The 21488-nt window shown below is 34.8% G+C and overlaps 1 protein-coding gene and 1 long non-coding RNA gene across 2 annotated transcripts; one reads left to right on the forward strand and one right to left on the reverse strand.

The window, feature by feature from the left end:
- The first annotated feature begins 10704 nt into the window (after positions 1–10704).
- LOC129953336 (protein wntless) lies at positions 10705–15628 on the forward strand. The gene is made up of 9 exons (XM_056066451.1): positions 10705–11054; positions 11117–11298; positions 11471–11576; positions 11642–11766; positions 13938–14274; positions 14328–14455; positions 14569–14736; positions 14792–15182; positions 15240–15628. Exons 1-9 carry the CDS (start codon positions 10949–10951, stop codon positions 15344–15346), a joined length of 1650 nt encoding a protein of 549 aa, XP_055922426.1. The 5' UTR covers positions 10705–10948; the 3' UTR covers positions 15347–15628.
- A 1052-nt stretch (positions 15629–16680) lies between these two features.
- Positions 16681–17141, reverse strand: LOC129953337 (uncharacterized). Its single transcript, XR_008782497.1, has 2 exons — positions 17070–17141; positions 16681–17009 (listed from the first exon to the last, which is right to left on the reverse strand). It is a non-coding gene; the product is annotated as an uncharacterized LOC129953337 (long non-coding RNA).
- Between the last annotated feature and the right edge of the window lie 4347 nt (positions 17142–21488).

Genomic DNA, 21488 nt, shown 5'->3' on the forward strand with positions numbered 1-21488 from the left:
AAAACAAATGAACCAAATTATTTCTTGAATTTTAAAAAACTAATTAAACTAATTTTTATTTTGTTTGATTTAATTCTACATAATTTTAGGTACCAAAAACTGTGGTCGAATGGAAAACTGAATCTGAAAAATCTCTTAAGTGGGTACCCCCATTGTATAGGGGCTATCGACGGCAAGCACGTCGCAATCAAGAAGCCACACAATTTGGGATCATACTACTTCAATTATAAGCAAACATTTAGCATAGTTCTGATGGCTGTTGTCAATGCAAATACAAAATACAAACTTTAGCCATCCTTGGTACACGAAAGAATTGCGTTTACTGCGTAACAAAAGAAATAAGGCATGGAAAACGTATCTCAAAACTCTGTCTCCAGTCAACTTCTCTTTTTATGTTAAACTCTTTAACCAATTTAAATCTCTTTCTAATTATTTATATGCTTGTTATGTTACTAATATGGGCACCTCTTTGAAAGAGAATCCTAAAAAATTTTGGAATTTTGTAAACTCAAAGAAAAAATCAGATGGCTTTCCAGTTATCTTCAATTACAAGAACCTTTCGTTAGATAAAACTTTTGATATCTGTAACGCTTTCGCAACGAATTTCCGTGAGTCATTTGTTAATAGCCCTCAAGAAGTTGATGAAGTATATTTTCATAATAATCACACTTTTTCGCAAACTAGCTGTAGCCACATACCTGTGCTACAGAGTACGGTCCTTGATCTTTTATCTACGTTGAATGATGACTGCTCAGCCGGTCCTGATGGTATTCCCCCGATAGTACTAAAAAAGTGTAGTAATGTTTTAGTTGAACCCCTTACGTTTTTATTCAAACTTTCCCTAAAAACAGGCAAATTTCCCAGTATATGGAAGAAGTCATTTCTTACACCAATTTTCAAGAAAGGTAACAAGTCGGATATAAGCAACTACAGGCCCATTGCAATGCTTTCTTGCATTCCTAAAGTATTTGAACAAGTTGTTTGTGAAAGCGTAGCATATTTTAGTAAAAATATCATTTGCGAACAGCAACATGGTTTTGTGAAAAAAAGATCAACCGTTACTAATCTCCTCACATTCTCAAACATATGTTCAAACGCTTTAGAACAAGGTTATGAAGTTGACACTGACTTTTCTAAAGCTTTTGACCAACTAAGCCACGAAATTATTTTATTTAAACTTAAGGCTCTTGGTTTTCCACCATTTTTCTTAGCTTGGATTAAGTCATACCTTGAAAACAGATCCTACGAGGTAAAATTTAGAAATTGTCATTCTGAACACTTGAGCGTAGACATGACGATACATCGTTAATAGACAGGATGAACAGAAAAGGGCCAAGATGGCTTCCCTGGGGAACACCAGATTGATTGCTCAATCTGGTGTTCCCCAGGGAAGCCATCTTGGCCCTTTTCTGTTCATCCTGTCTATTAACGATGTATCGTCATGTCTACGCTCAAGTGAACTTCTTATTTTTGCTGACGATATGAAGATTTTCAAAATAATAAAGTCAAACCATGATCGTATTCTTTTACAAGCCGACATTGATAGTTTCACATTTTGGTGTGGGAAAAATAGCCTTTTACTCAACGATTTAAAATGCCAGACTATAACTTTTTCTAAAAAACTAATCAGTAACGTATTTGACTACTGTATATCACAGCAAAAACTCTGTCGTGTCTCCACATTTAAAGATTTAGGTGTACATTTCTGTTCCAACTTAGAGTTTACACATCACATTAATGTTATTGTTAATAAGGCAAGTTCTATGCTTGGTTTTATAAAACGCTGGGCAAAGGAGTTCAATGATCCCTATGTTACCCTTTCTTTGTATAATTGCCATGTTCGTAATCATCTTGAATATGCTTCGCAGGTATGGACTCCCTATTACGAAATTCATAGAAAACGTATTGAATCAATTCAACAAAATTTCATTCGCTTTGCTCTAAAAGGTCTTCCTTGGGAAGATCCCTATGATCTGCCTCCCTATGAACATCGTATTCTACTTCTTCAAATGCAATCTCTCCATCAAAGGTGTGTTAATAATGACTTAGTATTTTTTCATCAACTCATTAATGGTGAAATTGATGCACCTTATTTGCTATCTTGTGTACATTTGAATTACCGGGGCGGAACTCATCACCTGCGCACGTTTGATTTTATACATAATGACTTCCATAGAACTAACTATGGCAAGAATGAAGCTTTAAGTCGAATGAGCATTTTATATAACTTAAACTGTTCATCGATAGATTTAAATTTAAATAAGGTGGGATTAAAATCATTGTTTAGAACCAGTGCTCCACTATCGTAATATTTTGTTCTGTAATAGTTAAATGCTAATTTTGTTTTGTATTTTGTGCGTGTGTTAGGCTATATTTGTATTATTTTTTACTAACAACTAACACATGCACTTATGATGAGCCTCTGATCGTAGTTTCACGCTTGCTATAAGCTTACTACTTTCTGAAATTCTGAAGTGTAAAAAAAAAAAAAAAAAAAAAAAAAAATGGACGAATTTCTGATGGTGAAGTTTTTTCCCAAGTGCGAAAGAACTAATGGCAGGTGGAGAAAAGTTGCCTTATGTTTTTGTAGCTGATGACACTTTCAAATTGAAGGAGTACAAATAAAGCCATATTCAGGAAAACAAATATCTCCACAGGAATTAAATTTCAAAAGATTCTTAAGTTCGGCAAGTGTTCGCGTAGAAAATTCGTTTGGCATCCTCGCACATCGCTTCGAAATTTTATTCAAGCCAATTAACTTGTGCCCCGAAAAGGCAACCAAAATTGTAATAGCCTGTTATTATTTACATAACTTTTTGAAAAAGAAGAACTGTCGTATATATGAAGCAATAACACCCACAGAAAACCACGAACCGATTGGACGTGAACCCAGCTCATCAAGAAACTCAACAAATACAGCCAAAATAATTCGAAACAAATTTTCCGCATATATAAACACAACTGTCCGTTAAACGTGGAAATAAGCTGGAAGCTTTATAATTTTCACTGGTGTTGGTGAAGGGTTTGAAGAGCTTGTAGCAGAGGAAGTAAAAATCTCATGTGTGGCGAGGAAAATCTTGATGGTTGTGGTGTGATGGTGTTCACTGCATTAATTGTCAGCTGCTTCAGTTGACCGAGAATTACAATTTCTTCAATGGCTTTTTTGGCATACATTTTCTGCTCTTCATCGAAGTTCCTATAAGACCAGGCCCATGACAAAGGGATGCAACTAACGATCCTCAGTTGCCATAAAGAAATACGAAGCCTAAGCTCAAACTAACTACAAATGGACAAAACACGTTATGAAATAAAAATTGCACAACAACAGTAACAGGAAACTCACAAGCAACAACAGTGTCATCATCATGTCTAACGACCACGAGAAAGATCCACTACTCCCAATCTAAACAACCTTATCTGCTACTACCACAATCGATATGTAAGTGATGCTCGACATTAAACCAAGTCGTGCAATTTTGGACCGATAGCATCGAAGCAGGAAAACTAATGACGCTGTCATCAACCGCGGCAGTAGTTGGTGATAGCATAGATGCACCACTCAGGAACGGTCAGACTGCACGTCAAGGATCAATAAACAACTAAACTTTCCTCATCGATTATGAATCTATTGTCTCAATTATTCCGGTGAGTGTCTTTAAAACCAAGTCTGAAAGAGACACGATGCAACTTTAAGCAGCAAATTCTTCAACAATCAACACCTATACGAAGATGTTTTTCCTGGACGTTAATTATTGCAGACATTCACACTGCCATCATTGGAGCCGACTTTATTTCCCACTTCAACCTGCTTCTGGAATTTAAAAAAACAGCGTCTAATTGATCTTCTCACCTCCTTATCAACCAATGGTGAATCAGTCGGGACAAACATATTTAACATCTCACCCATCAATACAGCGCTTCCAGAGAAATACACCCAGCTCCTTAAAGAAGAGAACCAGACCAAACTTCAAATCAAATTTCAACAATAGCCACTACGCTCATCGCATCATCACACATGGTCCACCAGTCTCTGCACGGTCCTACAAACATGCAGGAGAAAGGCATCCTCAGCAAAGAAACAAATGTACAACATGTTGGAAGAAGGCATCATCAGACCTTCCAAAAATCTTTACCCGAGTCACATCAGTATCACAAAAAAGAAAGACAACCAACGGTGACTCTGCGGCGACTACAGAAGACTCAATTTCGTTTTTGTGTATATTGACGATATACTTATCATTTCATAAAACGAAACACAACACCAAGAGCATCTCAGAATAGTCTCCAAAAGATAACAAGCGTTTTCACTCAACATCAACACAAAAAAATGTGAATTTGGTAATAAAGAAGTTAATTTTTTCAGTTTCATCTTCAACGCTCAGGGATATGCGCCATCAAGCGATAGAGTCGATGCAATCCCTGAATTAAGAAAAAAAAAACGATAGAAGAACTAAGACGCTTTCTGGGAATATTCAATTACTACAGACATTGCATTCCAAATGCAGCACAGTTGCAAGTTCCTTTGAACAACTATCTCAAGCATGCAGTAAAAAAAGACAAAACATCAATCATCTGGGCAGAAGAAGCACAAGAACAAGCTTTCAAGAAATGCAAAAAGCGAATAGCCAACGTGGCACTTCTCGCGTTTTCCTCTCCAGGTGCTAAGATACAACGCACAACTGATGCTTCCTCCACCGCAATCGGAGCCAATCTGCAACAATTTTCTGGAAATAATTGTGAACCACTTTGATTCTTCTCACGAACACTAAGTTCTGGTGAACAAGGCTACTGCACGTATGATCGTTAGCTACTTGCCATATTTGCATCCATCAAGTTTTTCCATCATCTTTTGGACAGCCGCACATTCGGCATCAGCCACTGTCGCATGCATTCAAGCAAAAACACGAAAAAGCTCCCGATCGTCGAAATCACAAGCTAGATTACATCTCATAATTTACAACAAACAGTCTACGTAAAGGTTGAAGACATTATCGTCGTAGCAGATACATTGTCAAGGAACATACTAAGTCCATCTTAAAGATAACCACCTGTAAGATTTAATAAACAACCCATCACATCTTCAAAAACTACAGGCTGAGCAAGGCATCAAGATCTATTGTTATATCTATCAAGAAATCGTCAGACCCTACATTCCATCTACATTAAAAAGAATAGCTTTCAAAACCATCCATAACGGTAGAACCACTTCACGCCTGCTGACAGAGAAGTACACCTGGCCTGATATTCGCAAAGAAACATTACAAATATCTCGAGAGTTTTTATCTTGTCAGAAAGCCAAAGTAAATCGACACTCAAAACTTCAACCCGAACACACCACAGTACCAGACTCAAGTCAAGACTCAATCAATGGCCCAAGGCTATCAATACTGCCCACCATTATAGACCACTTTTCGACATGGCATGACACCGCAGTTTGCACTCTTCACATTGGAAATGTCACCATTTTAGTTGTTATTTTTGTTTCTCCTTCTATCCTTAATTTAAATTTCATTATGAAACTGAACTTCTAAGAGTAAGTCGAGGAGTGCAAACTGCGGTAAGATTTTCGGGACAAATATTTGTATTCAACTAAAATGAACTCTGTAATTTTTCAGAAATAAAATATTACATACATCTTAATCGTATAACGATATTAAATTTATTATTTTCGAGCTCCTCGTCTAAAAAAGGACACCTGTTTACCATCACATCAGATCAAGGGTCTCAATTCGAGTCAGCGCTGTTCCACGCACTCACCAACCTCGTTGGACCACAGAAGACAAAAAAACACCCTATCGTCCTCAATCTAATTGCATAGTCGAAGGTATACACATGACACTAAAGCAGCACTAATGTGTTCTCCAAAGCCATGGATTGAGATTCTGCCGGCACAACTCAAAAAATTCATCCACATCTTTGGAGTTCCAATATGGACCCGCCACAACAAACTTACCAAAGACAAATCGTGAAGTTTCATCAACCAGCTGATAAAACCCACTCATGGGGGAGTACTGTGGTGACAATCCAACGATAGTAACGCTCCTATTGCAGAACTGATACTGAACAAAAACTGATCTAGAACATTATAGAAAACAACAAAGTTTTAATTCAAAGTGTACAAAAACCAAACTGTAAAGCCTAGTACATACTTGTGAACCATCTCGTGAACCCATACAAATTTCAGTTTTTGGTTCACCCATGAACTTGCTCGTGAAGCTGAGTGGAGAACAAAGTGGAGAGTTTTCGTTCACGGGCAATTCACGTGCAAAATGTACGGGAACTGTTGGTGAAGCTTTGACATTTGGTTTGTTCATGTTCACAACGTGTACTCACAAGTGTGTACCAGTGAGCAATGTCAAAAGTTCACTTTCTCCACTGGCGAACGTTCACTTCACGAGGAAGTATGTACTAGGCTTAACAGTGAGCAGATACAAATCGAAATTTGAATATTTTCAATTGCATTTACTTTGAACTCACTCTAGTTTCTGATGTCTAACCGCACACAATACAATCTCTTTTATTACCAAATTAATATTCATTTTGCTTTACTCTATTGTATTTTTAATAATTCACTTGCTTTTGTGTTGACATTCCACTTATTTAGTTGGTGTCAATAAAAGACACCACAGGCACAGCACTCTCCCCTCAGATACGAAGTCACGGTAAAACGTCAAAAATAACTTTTTTATTGATTGTTATTATTTGTCCATTTGATGATTTGTGTATTGTTTTGCTTTTTGAACTGTTTTGCTGTGTTTCTTGTAAAAAATCTGGATGAAGATTTGCTGGCTTCAATCGATCTTTCGTCTTCCATTAGCATTGATTGTGAACAAGCGATCGCTGATACGCTGGATTATTTGATATGGATTTTTTCACGGAGTCGCAAGCTAGGGAAACAAGCTAGTATTTGTATAAGTCACGTGGCACAAATAGTTTGCCTTTAGCTTGATTTGCTGTTGCCTGTTGGACGAAATTGCTCATGGCTTCACGATGTTTTTCAACAAAAATTATTGGATTTAAAACGGAATTAAAGTTAACAAAACACTCACCAGGAACTCCCAAATATGTTCTTTGCTGCGGAGGACTTAATATCCTCTTTGTATAAAGTTCTTAATCCTGGTAACACAGTCGAGAGGTCCTCAACCCAGTTGCAGTTGTTGTTCGTGGCACATAAGACCGGCTTCAAGCGAACGATGTCAACGTGCAATGAGTCTATTGGAAACTGGATGGTAAGGTGATGTGCGAACTAGAACCGTTTCAAGCATGTTGATTAGAGCGTTGAACAACCTGGATTTGAACTGAGTGCCTTGGTCGGATGTGATAATTAACGAACCAAGCAACACAGTGACTGTAGGAAGATGTTGCCACCGTACTGCTAGCATATCTTGTAGAGGAATTGTTAAACAATATCTGTAATCTTGCTTACATGCTGAAAACATTGTTCGGGAATTGCGATAGTATCTGGTTGAAAGCTGATATTCGCGGTCGTAAGTTCTGTAGTACACCTACAATGGAGAGTCAATGCAGTCTTTTCAATGTCATCTGGACTCGTGGGAATCTAGTAATAGGCCTCCAACCACCAGAATTTTTCTTAACGAGATGAATTGGACTCTCTCAAGGACTAGAGGGGCGGCAATAACCCTTCTTAAGAAAATCATCAGAATGATCTTTGGCTTGTTTTAGTTTCTCACCAGTGATACTTTTAGGTCGTTGCGCCACTGGCTGACCTGTGGTGATGATGCAGTGTAATACAGATTAAGAGTGATTGACTTGTTGGATCTGTTTTTGGCCAGGAAAAATTCGTTAACGAGAGCTGTGTATAATTCAGAGCGACTGAGAGTCAAAAGTTTTGAAAAATCAGTTACGAAAACTTCACCGGGAATTTGTATGGATGCCGTCTTGCCCTAAGTTAATCACTATTCCAAAGTGTGTAAGTAAATTTGTTTCGATTATATAGACCAACATTGAGGGCAAAATTCTTCTCGCCGTTGGTGGGAATAGAAGTATTGTTGGCTGCTAAGAGTGTTAGCTCCCCTCTATTATATTTTGTGCTTTCGACCGAGGTAATATACTATTAAACCAATAAACCAAGGAAGAATTTTTGAATTGTATCCTTATCGAAAACATAAAGGCAGTATTCTTTTTTAATTCCAAAACTGTTGTGAACCGCCTTAGCAAACAACAGTTCTGTTAGATTTTGTCTGGAAGTTTCAATTCCGTGCGTAGCTGCCAGATTTGTTGTAGAAATAACACAGTCTTTTATTTCCCCGAGCAGATTATTTTGGCTCAGTTTTTTCTTAGTTGGATATTTGTAGTCAGTCCACATATATGTATGTACGTACAATTTGTATAAAACAAGTTATTTACACAATCACAATTATATTTACCTTCCTCCAACCAGCAATTTTTTGCATAGATGAGCCATTTGAATTTAAAATTTCAGCCAATTCGGCCCACAATTTACTAAGGTCCGCTTTTCCTTTTAAAGAATTAGGTTTATACCCATTGGCAAAGGAAGGATGCTCATCTATAAATTTGATACATATTTGGAGCTCATTTTGTGTTACTGACCTATGTATATACAAAATTATATATTTAGATTTATCAATTTACAAACATATCAGACAAAAAAAAAATTACATTTTGAAACTAGAGTTTTATCATCAGTGGCAACAAATAAAAAGACTAAAAGTTACAGTAACAATAAACATCACAAAGTATTTAGCATGTTTGGTAATTTGACATTTCAATCATACTGAACGATCTTATACCGAAAACAATTGACGAGACTATAGCGATAAAGTTACGTGAAGCAAATTACTGACGATATCGTTAATGATAATCGTTTCGGAAATTACGGAATGACTCCCCTGTACAAACCACAGCGCTGGATTAATTTTCCAAAAAGGTTTAATCTTTTGGTTTTTCAGGGCTAATATATCTGCTTATCTAGGCACTATTAGAATTATTCAGTCCCAAAAATATCAAAGTCTTATGAAGTCGACTTAAGATTATTGATTGCTTAAAATTTACAAAATAATTTTTTCAATCTTAACATATGGCTGTGAATTATATTGCAACTGTAGCTATGATAGTAAACGTAAACTTACTGCTTGAACAGAATGGTGTAGCTGTAGCTGTTGCCTGTAGCACTGTCAAAGTTTAAAGATACGAAAATAGTATACATCGACACAATGAGAAGCTGTAGCTGTAGCAGTAGCTGCAGCGCAAGTTGACTCAACTTTAACTTTTGGCGACGCTACAAGCTACATTTGAGATGACAGATGGGGAAAACCCATTTCATTCTTTGACTTTTCACTTTTTTTTTGGGAGCGTTCAATGCATTTGAGAATTTTTTCTGGTTTTGTAACTTTTTTATAGTATGCTCACATACAAATTCAGTTCAAATATAAATTTCATATGCGTTGAACATGCCCGAATAAATTTCCTGCGCTACACCATTTTGGGCGACCTTTGCTACATTAGTGAGCGTTTTTATTGACAGCTTATACTACAGCGGTGGTACCCGTGGCATGATGGTTAGTGCGTTGGACTGTCATGCTAGAGGTCTTGGGTTCGATCCCTGCCTATGCCATCTAAAGTCTTTTCACGGGTACTGCCTCTTGCGAGGAATTGACAAATTCTCCAAGAGTAACTATTGTCATGAAAAAGTGCTCTCTCAAAATTAGCTGTTCGGAGTCGGCATATAAACTGTAGGTCCCCTCCATTCCTGGCAACATTACTCGCACACAGGAATTGTTGAGAGTTGTAAGTCACTAGGCCTTGGTTCTCAACGGACTGTCGCGCCACCCAATTTATTTATTTTATTTATACTACAGCGATTTTTTTAGCTACAGCTGCATCTCATTTTATTCAAGCAGTTAATGTTGCTTTTAATAATATTGTTTGCTATGTTTTTGGCCTACGAAGATATGACAGTTTATCCAAATTTTCTTAACTGCTACTTGATATGTTCTTATTACCTTAAACTTCTACTTCTTACCGACCAAGTCATTAACCACAATACTGTTTTGACAAGATTATGTGTACTACAACTATTTACTAAAATTTTGGAAAACTTAAAATATTAATTTAATAAGCGCAGAAAAAACGACTTTATTTTTGTCATGACTAGGTCAGCATGAGTCCAAATGTACACGGGAAGTAATTTTTGACAGCATGTTTCATTACTGTGAATACCAATGATTACTACCTGTCAAATATACATCAAGCAATATTTGTCAAACATATTTAAGAATGTGGATCCCTTTAATAAAAAACACGCTGTATGTAAATGGCGGAATTTGGCCAGTTTATATTTCTATGTTATCTGAAAATTTTCTCACAAGGATCGAGATAACATGAGAATAAAATAAACTCCATTTACTATTCATTCTCGTTTAGCATTGGAATTGGCTTTGTATTTCATTTATTCCTTTTTGAATTATGTGAAAAATTATTCTTGAGGAGTCGAATCATAAAAATTCCTTTCTCAGAAAAAAAATATGGAAAATGTGTATTTAAAATTGTGTTCATATTTCTGAGAATACGTAAATATTTTTTATTTTAGAAATATACATTGGACACTTAAAAGCCAATGCTCCGTTTTGCAAGGATTAAAAAATGACCGGTAATGTTTTGGTAAAATTGTTTGGAAAGAAAGGCTTACAAAATTCTTTCCCAGCTTGTTTGCTACAACAATCCCAAAGTGTTTTGCTTGATTTGTTTGATCTTTGAAAAAATGAAAACTATGCCGCGAAACGGAACGGCCAAACAGACTTGTTTTTTTTCCAATCTTGAATTTAAAAAAGTGATTTTTGTTTGAAAATTAATAAGAAATAGTACGTTCGTTTTCATTCTGTGTCGGAATTTCTCACCAAAAATCGTGTTTTTCTAATTCACAAAAGAAAAGAACGTAGAACACAATAGAACCAGATAGTCACTAAAAATGGCTGGTACAATTTTAGAAAATTTAAGCGGTGGCAAACTATCAATTTTAGTTGCAACTTTGTTGATATGTCAAGTAGTATGCTTCCTAATCGGCGGACTTATAGGTTTGTCGTATATTTAAAATCACAAGAAATGTGTTTATATTTATTAATTCGTTCTATAACAGCCCCTGTACCAGCTAGTCATCAGAATATTCTCGGTATAGCTTGCAAAGATGATCCTTTGCGACAAAATGATACAAATTTCTGGATATATTCCCGAGGAGCAGAAAAATGCATAGAGATCCCTCAAGAAGAAATCGGGAAACACTATACCAAAATGGCCAATCAAATTGTTTATGTTTTCCAAGTAATACTGCTCTTAATTGTGTTCGATTAATAATGATTGGGTTTTCAAATTTGTGAACAAATATTTTCATTTCTTTTTATCATTTATTAATTAATTGAACTTAACGTTCGAACCCTCTTTTTTTTTATTTGAACACATTCATTTTTTTTAAATATCTTATTAAACTTAATAGATGCCGATACCTCGCGATGGTCAAGTACTCGACTATTCTAGATGGCAACAAAATTTAATTGGAGTTCTTCAAGTGGAAGTGGCTTATGAAAAGAATATATTAATAGGTAAGGAAAATATAAAAGAAAAAACTTGGGAACTATTCTGAATGTAGTTATATTTTTTATTGAAGATCCTCGTACCGAACTAACGATAGATGCCCGCTTAGCTTATAGAAACAAAGGCGATCCTGATAACTCTTGGAAACTTTATGCACACTCTTTAGAAAAACGTTTCCTTGAGTGTACTCCTATACCAGTAAGTATTTCAAATAAATGTCAGATTCTCTTGAAAAAAATGTGCACCCTGATGAAAATAGATTAAAAATAGTTTTAGCGAATAGAACATCTAAACTAGATTTGAGTACCTACATATTTCGCGAACGACTCGTGACAAACAAAATTAGTTTGCGATGTAATGGAAACCATCCTGACCAGAATTACGCTAGACATTTTAATCATAGCATGCAGCTGAAGCGAAACAAAAAATCTAATACCAAAAAGACAAGGCCAAACTAATCGTAAACACCTAATAATTCAGGTCACAGATATCTTTTCATTTCACTTCAGCAGCAAGTTAGGCTTTAGAAAAATGGAAACTTGAGTACCTCCCAAAGTATTCAATCAAATTTATTGATATGTATTTGGAATCCAGGTTTTAATTCAGGATTTAATTTCTATGGAACAAATTTAGTGAAGTTCATTAGTTTTTTAAATAAACTGAAGAGCTAAGAACTTCAAGATAGTGGGAGATATATCTGCTTACTTTAATGTGATAAGGAAATTTTAATATACAATTTAGTATAAGCTTATGCATTAAAGTTTTTAAAATACATTTTGATACGTCTTTTTGACGTTGGATAATTTGTTTATTGGGCCACACTTCAATGAATAATACATTTATACGGAACTATATTCATGTTTAAGATTCGCTTTTAGTCGAAGTTTAAAAAAGTGCATATTTCTATTCGATCGATTCAAAATACACAATTTATTTTTGAAAACAAAGCCAACTTTGCAATGATTTTAATTAATTGTCATTTTTGTGTTGTTTTAGATATAAAAACATAACTTTAAACAATTGTAATTAGATAATTAAATATTATTTAGGAGTTTTTTTTTAAATTATAAATTGTTTAATGGGCGAGACAACACTATTAAAGGCCGCTGAATTTTGATAAAAAAAAATTCAAAGGATGGCGGTAATATATGCTTTAAAGCAAACTAATGCCTCCGCTTATCGGTGTGGTCTTAATGTGGGGCATGTTCACGCATTGGGCCGCTGCCATACCGCTGGAACTGCTCATTTATCATGTAGGATCCTCATTTGACATTTAAATTAGTGTGTCCTACATTTAGAGAATCAAACGGTGGTAGGCTACGGTCTAGCAGATGTATTAGTTTTGCTTTAGTATTCCTTCCAATCGAAATGGAGGACAATGTGTGATTAGATTAGTTCATGGAAAAAATGGTTGAAGAAAAACGACTGGTTTCCAAAAATTACAGTAAAGTAAACTATTCGTTGTACTCGTGCAATATGTTCAACTCCTGTTCGTGTAACCAATACTATTCGACACAATATTTTTATAAAGTTATCTATTGAACCATAAAATTACACACATTATTGTAGGACACAAGCAAACTAACCAGCAGATTGTGTGAACAGAGTCATAAGTCTTAGTAAATTAAATGGGGCTATTATACATGCTAATTGGTATGTTAGGTAGTGTCGAACATAGTAAATAAATGATGTTTGACGGCTTCACAGAATATCTTGACGAGAAACAGGTAGTAATTTTTGAACGCAACTTCTTAGGGATAAGAGCATCTGTCTCGGATTTTATAGAAATAGCACGGCAGAAATATAATTAGCTACTTCGATTTAAGTGTCAGATCGGCCTATTACCATATCGCTCATTTCCTATAATAGGGTCATAAATCGAGACTTGTCATTTTTTAATTTAATATATTTTTAGAAGGGACATCTTTTTATCTTAATTTTTCTTAAAAGCCATATCTCTTCTCACTGCTAATTCTATTATTTAATTCCATTTACCTCGAATTCTTATATTTTAAACAAGACGATACTGCAGCCAATGAACAATACAGTCTACTGAATAAGTCGTAAATCTAACAAATTTTAAAGGGACCTTAAGATCATTACAATATCTTAACTTTGGTTGTACAGAAACTTTAATATTTATATGGAAAACTGAACGAACAATTAATAAGCTTATGGACTTCTTGTCATCAATTTAGTTTGATGCCAAAATATCCAAATTGTATTTAACACTTCTTCACATCTTAATATCTATCATAAGAAATAGCCAATGATATATTCACAATTAAAATATTTATTCTAGGTCGCTATTATTAATGCAAATTTATTTTGATCTTAAAATTCTGTAATTTTTTACATTCATCTTCTAGGTTTCCCTCCAAGAAACACTTTTTTCATGCGAAATGATTCCACTATTTGAATTAGGTGCTCTCCACCACGATTATTATTTACTCAACATTCGTCTACCAGTTGATACTGATATGAGAATTAATCTCAACATTGGACACTCACATGAATTTCAATTGACGGCAATTTATCAAAATGGCGGTTTTACAAAAGTTTGGGTTTCTTTAAAAACAATATTCTTTCCAATTGTGGCGTGCATTATGATTTGGTTTTGGCACCGCGTGCATATTCTTCAAAGATCACCAGCTTTACTCGAGTGTATGCTTATCTATTTGGGAGGGACTTTGACATTTTTGAATTGTAAGTTTGGTTTTCAATTAAATATGTCTTCACGTACAAAATATTATTTTCAGTGCCACTGGAGTACCTTACTCTAGCTTTTGAAATGCCGTATATGCTTTTGCTTAGTGATATTAGACAGGGAATCTTTTATGCAATGCTTTTATCATTCTGGCTAGTGTTTGCTGGTGAACATATGTTGGTAAGATGATATTTATTATTTGGAACAAAAAAAAACTAGAAATATTTTATTTTATTTATTTAATATAAAAATGGCTGAAACTCATAAATCTCAATTTTTTTAAATTTATGAAGATTCAAGACTGTGGAGAAATGAATTCCTTGCGAATTTATTGGAAACATCTGAGCGCTGTTGTAGTTGGTTGTTTATCTTTGTTTGTCTTTGACATCTGTGAAAGAGGCATCCAATTAAGAAATCCATTCTACTCAATTTGGACCAAGCCAATTGGTGCTAACTTAGCAGTAGGTGGAAAATTAGTTTGTTGTTTTGTTTTTTTATAATAATGCTTGTTCCCAGTTTGGATTTATAATTTTAGCGGCTATATCGGTCGGAATATATTTCTTTTTTCTCTGCTACATGGTTTGGAAGGTCTTTATGAATATCAGTATTAAGCAAACCTCGCTGCCATCTATGTCTTCGGCTCGACGACTGCATTATGAAGGATTGATTTATAGGTTTAAATTCCTGATGTTGGCCACATTAATATGTGCTGCTCTGACAGTCGCTGGTTTTATAATGGGACAAATAGCGGAAGGTCATTGGAAGTGGGATGACAATATAGAAATTCAAATGAATTCTGCGTTTCTTACTGGGGTGTATGGTATGTGGAATGTATACATTGTAACTTTGTTGATACTCTATGCTCCGAGTCATAAGCAGTGGCCAAACGAGAACCGTGCTTCGAATGGTATACATACTTTTCTTTTTGAATATACCAACAATAACTTTGCTTTCCTCTTTTCAGAAAATATAATGGGTGAAGAAATTGAGTTTAATAATTTGCCCTCAGACTCTAATCCGAGTGAAATTTCATCTCTTACATCATTTTCTCGTAAAGTTGCCTTTGATTAAAAAATTTAGAGAGGTACTAAATGGTGTACTATAACCAAAGATTTAAATGAGAAGTTTTGTTGTAATCACATTTTTCATATTTCGATGTATATGTATGTAAAACGCTCTCTATTTCATTATTCAAGTATTCAAGTGACATAAAAGTATGCTTTTTTATATTCCAATGTGACAAAATAAAAATCAGTATTAATGTACTTATTAGAGAATGTAAGTTGTATTTTGTTTAAGAATAACCGAGTATAAGTTTTAAATGAATAAAAAATACAATGTAAATAAATGCAATCGAATATTTGTAAATCATGGAAAGCCAGAAACAATCATATAAAGATGTCTCATTCCCGAACAAAAAATTTAATGGAAATTCTATTAACTGACAAAGATACAAGCACTAAAGAACCAAGATCGACAGCAGTCAAATTTTAAACGAACCAAAAGCCATCTCTTTCCCATTGTTATTTTTGTTGCCGTAATATGTTAGGTTAAAGTGGCTGTCCGTAATGGAATAGGACACACTTAGGCCAGTTTAATGGCCCATTGTGATACCACATGAATCTTGATTCTATCTCCTAGGCACAATGAAACCAGTTTGAGTCCCTAATGAGATCGTTATAGAAGAATTCTCCTAGGTAATTCTTGCGTTTTTGAGCTAGCGGAGGGGCCCTACTCGAAAGCCAATCCGATTCGTTTATGAATTCGTGCTCTGCCAAATGTCCGAATCGAATAAAACAATCATCTAGTTTTTTTCTATTTATCGAATAGATTTGCCGTGTCTCGAAGTATTTCTTATGAGATTTGTCAAAGCAAAAATCAAAACAAATCACAAAGAAGACGAGGAACAAATTAAAATTCAGTCATTATCACTTGAGAATTATCGTAATGACTTTTTTTTTTAAATTTCACTGCTTTGCAATTGCAACATCTCTCTTTTTAATTCAAGATTAGAAAGTTTAAGCTGATTTTTTTCATAGTCATTTCGTTTTTTTTTTTGAAAATTGTCTTTTGCCAATTTATACTTTTTCCTTCAAGTCATACGAATTCCACTGTAATTTCAAATTGCTTTTGTTTGGTATGCACATTTTTCGATGATGATTCCCTGTAATGGAATTTATTTGCTTTAATCTATATATATAAAAATCAATGCCACTTTTCGTTGTAATGTTACTCAACAATGCCTTTACCGATTTGGCTAATTTTGGTCTTGAATTATTCATGAAAATCCAGAGAAGGTTTGTACGTAGAGAAGGTATGTGTAAGCATTAGCGCAATCGGGTATGACTGCACCTAATCTTGAGATACATGATTGTTTTGATCGTAAATTGCAACGTGAGCAGGAGTTCAATTTTAATAATTTACGTTTATTTGTACAATCGAATATAACCAAATTGAATATTCAACAAAAACATCTGAATGACACAATCATGCAAGCCGTTTCCAATAATACAGGTTCATTATATTTCTTGGATGCACCTGGTGGTACAGGCAAAACTTTCGTTGTATTATTGAATTTAGCGACTATTCGATCGGATCGGAAAATTGAATTGGCACTTGCATCTTCGGGAATTGCTGCTACATTATAAGAAGGTGGTCGGACCGCATACTCTGCATTAAAATTGCCATTGAAAGTATGGGTGATTGAAACTCCAATCTGCTTCTCCGAGAAATTCTGCTAAGCCAAAAGTTCTGCGATTAATGTCAAGGCAAAATATTAATCGACAGTACCTACCAACGGGATTGATCACTTTGCCGAACAATTTTTGTACAATTGCCCAATCTATAGATGAGCTGATTGAATGTGTTTTTGCGAATATTCTTCAGAGTTACAGAAATCATTCATAATTTTAAATTTTAAGTGAAACTGCCAGGTGTAGTCACGACATATAAAACAATTGACAGTGTTATGAATCACGATGAGGCAATGAATTTTCCAATTGAATTTTTAAATTCATTGGAACCGGCTGGTATACCACCGCATTGCATGAATGTGAAAATTGGTTCTTTGATTATATTATTGCGAAACATTAATCCACCAAAACTGTGCAATGGCACCAGATTGGCAGTGATAAAGTTATTGCCAAATTTGATTGAAGCTAGAATCATAACTGGGAAATCAAAAGGAGAAGTGTGTCTATGATTCCAACTGACATGACATTTGAATTCAAAAGATTACTATATCCTGTGCATTTATTATTTGCGATGTTCATAAATAAGGCCCAAGGGCAAACACTTAATGTTTGTGGTGTCAATTTGGAGGAATCATATTTTTCACATGGCCAACTTTATTTTGCCTGTTCCAGCCTAACCCATATAAACCCGCCATAGTAAGAGTACCCATTTCTTTTTCATTTTTTAGTTTTTACTCTTTGCTGATAAATATAATATAAACCACATAATCATTTGGGTCATTTGGACTTTTAAATAGCTAGCAATTTAAAATATTTTTTTGTTTGAATAAATTAACTTAATAATCATTTTTTGTATTACTATGCCTTATATGTAGCGAAGCACGTACCGAGCCGCTAGTTTTGAATAAAATTATTATTTTCCCACTTATATTTTATCAATTACACACAACTTTACACAATTTTACTTTTGCATCCTTTAAAAACGACCTCCGAAGTTCGAATTTCAATTCGTTAGCTTTCTTGGTGTAGAAACAAAATTTTCGTTTTCGAACGCTAATGACATTCGGAAACGCATTCCGTAAGTACTAGATTTCTTATACGCATTAGAAATAGAGTGCACAAAATATTCGTTTTTGAAAATATTTGCTTTCGAAACGCATTACAGAGTAGGACCCCAGGGCATTTACAGAGAAGGTGAAGAACTGTTTCCTCCTCTTTCTCGTCCATATAGCTTCTGCAAGTCACTGAAACTGGGATTTTTGGTGGGTTTGAAGGTATTGCTGGTGCTGTGCACGCGAGGCCGTTTTGGTGTCGTAATGGCCCCCTCAAGAGACCTTTCTCGTTTAGGCGTGTCTTTACTGGTCCTTGCTGTAGCAAGAACACTCTTTGCCCATTCAAAGCGAGCGCTTTGATGCGTTGTCCTTCCAGCCTCCAATGATTCACAAGAGACCTTCAGGATTCTTGCAGCTAGACGTATCTTGAAGAAATACCAATCTCATATTTTTTTCCATTCATAACTTGGTCTCACCAGTTGCGAAAAAAGAGATTCGCATTATACAGATAAGGCTTGTTATTCCGGTGGTCGCCAGGTATCCGGATACTCCGTTAGAGGCTGAGCTATTTTTTTAATTGGGCCTCCAGCCAGTCTGATCATCTGCACAGGTCGTTTAACACCTTAGATCAAGCCCAATAATCAAAAAATGTGGTTGGAAGGAAGAGATAGGGTAAGGAGTCAGTTGATGTTAAGAAAATAAGAACATCATGCTGATATGTAAGAAAATGATTAAGATAGCTAAACAGCAGTTGAGCTATGTTGCCCAAGGTGGGAAGGAGCACCGGAGAGACGAACACTGTCTAGCTTTTTTGCCATTACATCGTGGGAGGTAAGCTGGGAGTTGGTTATATAACCGTTCACTTGTATGATTTGTTTATGTGGTAGGGGATTATGATGGTGGGAAGGTAGAGGAAATGAACGTCACATCTGGAGAAAGTTCTCGAGAATCATCGACCCTTATCAGCTTCTACAACTAGACAAGTTCGACTTCCAATTAGAAGTGTTGCCGTAATGCTTTTTCTTTATTTGTTGAATTTGTGTTACTTTAGTTGATGTTTTGCTATATACAGTTTTCCGGTGAGCGCCTGTGGGCTGAATTATTACATGTAGTTAAGTTGCCGATGTTGAGTATTCCAGAACGTCAAATATTGTTCGGCACTTTATTTGACATTTTTCTCAATGTCAGACTAACTCAATTTGAACCATAGATACACAATCGAGCAGCGTTTTAAAGTTATTCTGGCTTTTATTATATTCACTTTATTTGAAATGCCTTATGAGACGAAATCTCGTAAAAGACTGTATGTTAAGATTATTATTCTTCGTTGCACAAAATTGTTTTGGAGATGAAATAATATTTTAGTCGTAAAATTTTGGAGGTGACAAATCTATTTTTCAGTTTTTTTGATTTATAAAAAAAACGCTTAATGGATTTTTTCAAAAAATACACTGCTTTTATATCACGTTACAATACATTTATATAAATTTTAATTCAAGTCTCTAGCGGTTTTGGTTCGTAAGATGTTTAGGGTAACCAAAATGTTCACCTTTTTTTCAAACTGCTATGGTAAAAAAACTACCCACGCAATTTTCTTGAGAGCCCTTTCTGTCTTATTATCTGTATAGCAAAATTTATTTAAAACGATATCTCTTCTGGTTCTTGAGCTATGGACGACGAAAAAAACGTCGCGAACGTACGGACATACGGATGTACGGACGTACGAACGTACTCACACATCCATCTTTCTAAAAATCTTTTATTTCGACTCTAGGGACCTTTAAACGTCGAGAAATTTCAAAATTTTCAATTTGACAAATCGGACCCATTACAATAATTTCCTATGGGAAATTAAAAATGGCTTATTATGAAAATGTACGTACAATCGGTAAAATCGTGCAATAATTTGAGCCTGGTCTGTACGAATGTGCATGCTCATATTGCTGAGAATATTGCTTCTGTTCGCGATATTGTGGCTGCAGAGCCGTCCACCTCAAGATCATATGATTTGACTCATTGACAGTCATTTTCTAACCAATTTATTTAATTTGTATTCAAAATAGTTTGTGTATATTGCTTTCGTTTCTCAATGATCTCTACTTATTTATTTTATGCCCCCTCCTTGAATTCGGCAAAAAATAACCTTAAACTATCTTTTTCTTATTATTATTGCTGGCATTAATTAATTTGGTAAATAAATAAATAATATTGACATCGTTTTCAAATCGTCACCCACTCCCAAAACGCTTGATTCATCCAAAAAAGAATTGAGGGAAGAATCTGAGAAATAATATCGGTAGTCTGGCTGTTGTTTGAGTAAAAGGTTTATTTAATTTTGAAATTATTGCTTCAACAGTGAAGAAGCATGTTTCCTAGACACTAGAAAATCGAACTTGTGTCATTGATCTAGTGCAAATGGACTGCAGTGTAGTGTTGTCTAAAGTACTATTCACATGAGCACGACCAACGACCAACGAATTAACGAATATTCGTCGATTTTGACGTTTCTTTCACATGAGAGTTTTCAATTCGTCGCGAATGAAGCCACAGCCGAACACCATTCACCACCGAAACCAAAGTAAGAATGATTTTTTAGGTTAAGTACGCGCGATTATTTTATTCGTTGCGACTGTGGATTATGTGGAACGCGAATAAAGTTTGAAAGTTCGTATCAAATATAATTTTTTTCGCGGCGAATAAATTTGTTTTCCTAAATTTATTAATATATTATATCGAAAAGTAAAAGTATGTTTCATAAATCAAATAGAAACTATATTGCTATCGTTTTGTTTAGAATTTGTGTGGAAATATGTCTTCAAACGTATATAAACTCACATTTTGTAATTCATTCGTCGTTCGTTGGTCGCGCTCATGTGAATACTACTTAAATGATGAGCTCTGACATGCAGCGACATGAATTCTTAACAGAGAGATTGATCACATTGCAACACAAAAAGTATTAGCTTCATATACATATTTTCTGAATTGAAATAGTAAATTGTACGTATATTGCATTTATAAAAACAAAACTATCCCACAAATATTAGAAATTTCATTCAAGGGTGAACTACATTGAGACACAAAGATAATTGGTATTATTATATTATAATTGTCCCTAACAGATTCATATAAGATAATATATTGTAGAGCTACTAGTTTTATCATATTATTGAATATAAATCAAATTTCGAAAAAGAAAATCCCAGAAGAAAAGAAGTATTCTTTCAGGTTATTCTTGTACAAATTTTTAGAATTCATTTTGATCCCTAATAATATTTATAGATAATAACGTAAATGCGATAAAATTTACCAAAAATAATATGGATTTGTTCTCTTTTGGACTACAAGGTAAATTGAGAGGATTTTGTCCAAAAATACTCCATTGGTAAATCCTTGGACGTGTTTTCACGCATACATAGAATCAAGTATAATACTAAGTTTTTAGGAGAAATTTAATAAAATTAGAGG

This window comes from Eupeodes corollae, chromosome X, assembly GCF_945859685.1.
Source record: "Eupeodes corollae chromosome X, idEupCoro1.1, whole genome shotgun sequence".
NCBI lineage: Eukaryota > Metazoa > Arthropoda > Insecta > Diptera > Syrphidae > Eupeodes > Eupeodes corollae.